This window comes from Octopus bimaculoides, chromosome 30, assembly GCF_046866305.1.
Source record: "Octopus bimaculoides isolate indiv1 chromosome 30, ASM4686630v1, whole genome shotgun sequence".
Classification (NCBI taxonomy): domain Eukaryota; kingdom Metazoa; phylum Mollusca; class Cephalopoda; order Octopoda; family Octopodidae; genus Octopus; species Octopus bimaculoides.
In genome coordinates this window covers 5,244,003-5,251,502 of record NC_142957.1, presented here as the reverse complement: position 1 = coordinate 5,251,502, position 7,500 = coordinate 5,244,003, and the positions used below count along the sequence as shown (strand labels likewise).

Genomic DNA, 7,500 nt, shown 5'->3' with positions numbered 1-7,500 from the left:
ACTAAGCCCTGGGGACAATTTGTTCGACTAAAGGTGGTGCTTCAGCATGGCCACAGCCAAATGACTGAAACAAGTAAAAGAATATATATATATATAGGCGCAGGAGTGGCTGTGGGGTAAGTAGCTTGCTTACCAACCACATGGTTCCAGGTTCAGTCCCACTGCATGGCACCTTGAGCAAGTGTCTGTCCCCCCACCATGTCTGTGTTTGTCCCCCCCACCATCGCTTGACAACTGATGCTGGTGTGTTTATGTCTCTGTAACTTAGCAGTTCAGCAAAAGAGACAATAGAATAAATACTAGGCTTACAAAGACTAAGCCCTGGGGACAATTTGTTCGACTAAAGGTGGTGCTTCAGCATGGCCACAGCCAAATGACTGAAACAAGTAAAAGAATATATATATATATAGGCGCAGGAGTGGCTGTGGGGTAAGTAGCTTGCTTACCAACCACATGGTTCCAGGTTCAGTCCCACTGCATGGCACCTTGGGCAAGTGTCTGTCCCCCCACCATGTCTGTGTTTGTCCCCCCCACCATCGCTTGACAACTGATGCTGGTGTGTTTATGTCTCTGTAACTTAGCAGTTCAGCAAAAGAGACAATAGAATAAATACTAGGCTTACAAAGACTAAGCCCTGGGGACAATTTGTTCGACTAAAGGTGGTGCTTCAGCATGGCCACAGCCAAATGACTGAAACAAGTAAAAGAATATATATATATATATATAAAGTCATACATGACAGAGAAACATTTTGATGAACTTTTATTTAACAATAAAAAAAATCCTTAATAACACAAGAAATTGTTTCATAACTCCAAAACATGCAAATAACTTATATTATCATATTTAATAATAAATAAATTACTTACATGTCTGCATTAATGCAAAATGCAAAGAAAAAAAAATTTGTTCAAAATAATGCAGAATTTCAGTTGCGTTGTCAGGTGATGAAATGATTGTAGCATCATGCAATGTGTCGTTCAATCCATTCTCTTTTGTTTATATTTTTATATTTACCTGTACAGATATTAACTGATTTCCAGATGCATCTTCAGTGATACGATTGATTTTTCCCTATAAAATTGTGTCTGATGGTCGATACCCATTGATGGGCTTTTCTCTTGTATATTGCTATACATTCTATATGGTTTGTAGAATGATACATTAAGGAGCTTTTTTTACTGAGTACTGCCAGATTATTTGAGTCTATATACTGCGACTTAAATATATATATATATATATATATATATATATATATATATATATATATATATATATATATATACATACACACACACACACACACACACACACACACACACACACATATATATATATATATATATATATATAAGTATATGCTAATCCCCATGTACCCAGACTTTGTGGACACCCTGTATGTATATATATATATATATATATATTATTTTGTTTAAAAGAGTTCCAACTCTGTCTGTTTTTTTATGTTTTATTTATATTCTTGTAAAATTAATGTGGGATATAGAATATGGAATATATAATATATAATATAAAAATGGATGGTACAATGAAATAAAGTATTGAATGTCTTATTGAATATATGGAATATGTCTTATTGAATAGATGAAATATTGAGTGTTCAATATAAAGGATTAAATATATAAAGGCGAATACGTATTTTCTATACCTTGTGGTATTTCATCATGGCCGGTATGACAGACTTTATATATATATAAAACACACACAAAAGGCTATAGTTAAATAAATTTGCTCAAGTACCATACACTGAGATTTAACTGAAAACTTTTTTATGAATAGAACCAGCCAGAATAAAATCTCACTGTATACCTCTAAAAATAAAATGGTAAAGGTCCCATCAGTCATGAATGACCATGGGATTACACCTAGGAAGTTCCCCTCCAAGGCACAAGTCTGGGCAAGGTTATTCTCATGGATGACCAGCAGTCGCCCATGCATACCGGTTTCCCCTCTCCATGCCACTAATGTTATCCTGGGGAAAGGTAAAGGCCATGATACAGCTTGGTACCAGTGATGTCACAAATCATTTCTATATCTGAGTGAACTGAAGCAACACGAAATAAAGTGTCTTACTCAAGAACACAACACATAGCCCAGTGTGAGAATCGAGCTCACTACCTCATGATTGTGAGCCCAGCACTCTAACCACTGAGCCATGTGCCTTCTACTGTGTTAATTATTTCATTTAAATCCCTATGTTTTATATTTTCAGGTTGCAAATTTGACGATCGTCACTCCCAATGCAGAAACTTCAGTTCTTACGCTTGTTATACTCCGGATATTACAAAACTTTGCTGTGAGACTTGTAAGAGACACTGCAAAACAAATATACCTGGTATTTAGAACTTCATTCTAATCATTGTTTTTCTTTTTTTTTTTTCCTTTTGGTTTCTTATTATTTTTTGAGCTGACAGAGTCATTACTGCATCGGATGAAATGCTCAGTGGCATTTTTACATTCTGAGTTCAAATTCCACCACAGTCAACTTCACCTTGCATCCTTTTGGGGTTGATGAGATAAGTACCAGTAAAACACTGAGGTCAATGTAGTTGACTTAACCTCTCCTCCAAAATTGATGGCTTTGTGCCAAAATTTGAAACCATTATTATTTTTATTATTATTATTATTATTATCATTTCTACATCCAGCTGTAGAAACTCTACTAAATCAGATTGGAGCCTGGTGTAGCCATCGGGTTTCACCAGTCCTCAGTCAAATCGTCCAACCCATGCTAGCATGGAAAGCAGACGTTAAACGATGATGGTAATGATGATGATGATTATTATTACTACTACTATTATTTAAAATTTTTATTATTATTATTATTATTATTATTATTATTATTATTATTAGGAAAAATCTCAGCTTTATTTTGCTGTGTATGATGGAAAGTGTCAGCTGTCTACAGCCAGCAGACTAAGGTGACACTTGTTTACTGGTCATGCTTCAAGAACTCTGTGGAGGACTATTGCAGTTCCAAGCAATGGTGGTTCTTGTAGGCATTCTATCTTTACATCTGTACCAATCATTTTGAGCCATGTCGGTAGTCGGGTGCCGATATTTCCAAGCATGCCAATCACTATTGATATCACATCCACTCTCTTCATTGCCCACAACCTGCATATTCCTCACTTCAATTCATCATTGTCGTTCACTTCTTCCGTTGTCACCAGGATATGCTATGTCAATTATCAGCCATTTTTTTTTGTTTTTTTTCTGTTCTGTTCTGTTCACTACAACAATGTCAGGTTTTCGATGTTTAATCAGATTGTCAGACTGGATCATTGCATCCCATAGGATTTTTCAATCCTCATTCTCAGCTAACTCTTTCTGGGATTTTGTCATACCATGTCTTTGATCTTTCTAGGCCATAATTTCCAGAAAGCTCCCAATGGATCATTCTTGCCACATTGTCATGTTGCCTTTTGTATTCATGTTGTGCCAATTTCAGGCATTCACTGCTAATAATTCACTGTCAATAATTTTGTGCCTTCATATCCATACTCACCAATTCATTCTTTTACCAATTTCATCATCATCATCATCATCATTATTGTTATTATTATTATTTTTCAGTAGTTTTATTTTTATAACGTGCTTTCACTTCACTACCGAGCGCAGCTCTGTATGCCTTGGGTATGTGCTGTGGTTTGCTGTGATGCTCTTATGGTTACTGTATTGAAAGTGTTTTGCGTAGGATGTGTGCAGTGCCCAGTAGTGCAATTTTCTGTATGTTATATATATTTGTTAATCCTGGTGTTTTTATTATGTATTTGTCTGAATATTTTTTTATTATACCTAAGGCACCTACTATGATAGAAATTGTTTCTGTTTTTAGATTCCACATTCGAGTTACCTCTATTTCCAGGTTTTTGTATTTTGAAAGTTTCTCCATTTCTTTTAGGGAAATGTTGTCATCTGCTGGTATTGATACATCAATTAGAAAGCATATTATTATTATTATTATTATTACTACTACTACTACTACTACTACTACTACTACTACTACTACTACTACTACTACTACAACTATTATTATTATTATTATTATTATTATTATTATTATTATTATTATTATTATTATTATTATTATTATTATTATTATTATTATTAAAGCAGTGAGCTGGCAGAATCGTTAGCATGCCGGGCGAAATGCTTGTGGGTATTTTGCCTGCCACTACATTCTGAGTTCATATTCTGCTGAGGTCGAGATGTTACAGTATGGCTGAAAGCTTGGGGAGGGGAAGTAGCAGAATATCTTCATGCAATACATCACAGACATTTAAATGGATAGGGTTTCTCTAAGGATGTGGGCAGTACTTGTCAGTACAATCTTTTGGATTTCTCTGAGACATGGTTCTCCTGGGATATTATCTTGATGTTTCTGACATCGCTTTCTTATCATACCAAGTGCATCCACAATAACAAGAACATCTGGGTTGATGTAATCAACTTATCCCCTTCCCCAAAATGGCTGCCCTTGTGGCAAAATTTGAAACCATTATTATTATTATTATTATCATTATTATTATTATTATTATTATTATTATTATTATTATTATTATTATTATTATTATTATATATTTTGACTTTTGCTTTGTATTTGTACAAGTTGACTCCAAGTTTCACCCAGAGACCTCAAGAGACAACAAGTTAGAAGTTCATGTTGGTGTTATGCCTAGGGTGCCATATATTTGGATTTGTACGTAGTATTGTTCTAGAGAATGTTTAAGAAAACATACGAAAATTATGAGTTTGTTTTAAAATTTGAGATTACATAGACAGTATTTTACGTAGGATATGGGCGGTTCCCATGAGCACTATCTTTTGAACTCCAGCCATTTTGGGGTTTCCTGGTATCTGAGTTAGGTAGCAATCAGCCCCTTTTGCTGTCATTCCCAGGGCACCTATGACAACAGGTAGTGTTTTAGTCTTCATGCTCCACATTTTGCCAATTCCTATTTCAAGATCTCTATACTTGCTCAGTTTTTGGTATATTATTATTATTATTATTGTTCAGTAGTTTTATTTTTATAATGTGCTTTCACTTCACTACCGAGCGCAGCTGTGTGCCTTGGGTATGTGCTGTGGTTTGCTGTGATGCTCTTATGGTTACTGTATTGAAAGTGTTTTGCGTAGGATGTGTGCAGTGCCCAGTAGTGCAATTTTCTGTATGTTATATATATTTGTAAGTCCTGGTGTTTTTGTTATGTATTTGTCTGAATATTTTTTTATTATACCTAAGGCACCTACTATGATAGGAATTGTTTCTGTTTTTAGATTCCACATTCGAGTTACCTCTATTTCCAGGTCTTTGTATTTTGAAAGTTTCTCCATTTCTTTTAGGGAAACGTTGTCATCTGCTGGTATTGATACATCAATTAGAAAGCATTTTTTTCCTTCATTATGATTATGATTATTATTATTATTATTATTATTATTATTATTGTCACCATCATCATTATTATTATCATCATTATTATTCATTGTTCTTGCAGGCTGTGCATGTGGAGACAGACGAGATGGCTGTTCCAATATTACTAGACTTGACTGTTATACTCAACACAAGGAGTGCTGCTACACGTGTTCAAAACTCAGGGACACTACCCACCCTGGTAGGGTACCGCTACTACTACTACTATTAACTACTGCTACCACTACTACAACATCCACCACCACACTATACTATCACTTCTACTGCCACCACCACTACCACCACCACTACTACTACTTCTACTACTACTACCACCACCACTATTATCTATCCATGGATCTATGTATCTGTCTGTCTATATGTCTGTCTATCTATCTATCCGCCCATCCATCCATCTATCAATCTGTCTGTCTGTCTGTCTGTCTGTCCATCTATCTATCTGTCTGTCTATCTATCCATCTATCTATCTATCTATCTATCTATCAGTCTGTCTGTCTGACTGTCTAAAAAAATAAAACAAAAAGGCAAAAGAGAGTCACTTACTGTTATAGTTTCTTCAATGACAATATTGACCAAGGTTACCGTGGTCTTTTCCGTAGGCTTTTCTTTCCATGGCTAAACCTAAACTGTCCTCCCCTCTTTTTACACGAGAACATTACTGTGTGATACACGATCCCTATTGATCGCTTTTTTTTTTTTTTCTTCTCGATCCCTTTTGATCGAACTCCCCCCTTTTTCCCTTCCTACGATCCCTTTTGATCGACACACCCTTTTTTTTCTCTCTTTCCTTCCCCCTCCCAAAAAGAAAAGCTCTACATTGTATTTGTCCCATCTTTCTTGAGCCCTGTGTGGCTAATAAAAGAAATGTATCTATCTATCTATCTATCTATCCATCTATCTCCCTGTCTATCTATCTGTCTATCTATCTATCTACCTATCTATCTATCTATCTATCTATCCATCTATCTCTCTGTCTCCCTATCTATCCATCTATCTCTCTGTCTATCTATCTATCTATCTATCTGCATATTTTCTCTCTCTTTCCCACTCTGTCCATTCCTTCACTCTTTCTACTCTCACTCTCTCCCCCTCTCTCCCCCTGTATCTCCTTTCAGTCTCTCTTCCCTTTCTTCTGTATTCTTCCTCTCCCATGCTCTTTCTTTCTCCCTTTCATCTCTCTCTTTTCTTTCTCCCCTCTTTCTTTCACCTCTCCCTCTCACTTGATCTCCCTCTCTTTTTCACTGCTCTCCACCCTCTTTCTTTTCTCCTCTCCCTCTAAATCCTCTTCTTGTCTGTTTACACTCTCTTCTCCTTCATCCCCTCTCTCCACACTCTCCCCCCCTCTCTCTCTAACTATATCCTTTTCTATTTTCTTCTTCCAGACTGTGAGTTTGGTGACCGCAGTGACCAATGCCTGGCTTCAAACTGTATCTACTACGACACTTATAGACAGTCCAGAGTCTGTTGCCAGACGTGTAGACATCTGCACACTCTAGTGGCCACCACCACAGAAGTTGCCAACAGTCCTCCCTCCCCTGTAGACAGTGCAGCAACTGGTACTGTGCCCTTAGGTAAGTCCCTTAAATATCGACTTCAAAATACAAGCGACCTCCAATACGAGCTTATAGCATATATATATATAATCTTTTATTTTTTTACTTGTTTCAGTCATTTGACTGTGGCCATGCTGCAGCACTGCCTTTAGTCAAACAAATCAACCCCAAAACTTATTTTTTGTAAGCCTAGTACTTATTCTATTGGTCTCTTTTACCGATCTGCTAAGTTACAGGGACGTAAACACACCAACATCGGTTGTCAAGCGATGTTGGGGGGACAAACAGAGACACACAAACATATACACACACACATACATATATATATATAAATATATACGACAGGCTTCTTTCAGTTTCCGTGTACCAGATCCACTCACAAGGCTTTGATCGGCCCGAGGCTATAGTAGAAAACACTTGCCCAAGGTGCCACACAGTGGGACTGAACCCGGAACCATGTGGTTGGTAAGCAAGCTACTTACCACACAGCCACTC

The 7,500-nt window shown here is 36.6% G+C and overlaps 1 protein-coding gene across 3 annotated transcripts in view; it reads left to right on the top strand.

Annotated features, from left to right (window-relative positions):
• LOC106874515 (uncharacterized) overlaps window positions 1-7,500 on the top strand; it is a 90,019-nt gene that overhangs the window by 78,090 nt on the left and 4,429 nt on the right. For all 3 annotated transcript variants that reach the window (XM_089345797.1, XM_089345799.1, XM_089345798.1), the window contains 3 exons: window positions 2,231-2,353; window positions 5,517-5,633; window positions 6,835-7,023. In XM_089345797.1, the coding sequence (XP_089201923.1) occupies window positions 2,231-2,353; window positions 5,517-5,633; window positions 6,835-7,023 (429 nt within the window). The remainder of the gene's footprint in view (window positions 1-2,230; window positions 2,354-5,516; window positions 5,634-6,834; window positions 7,024-7,500) is intronic.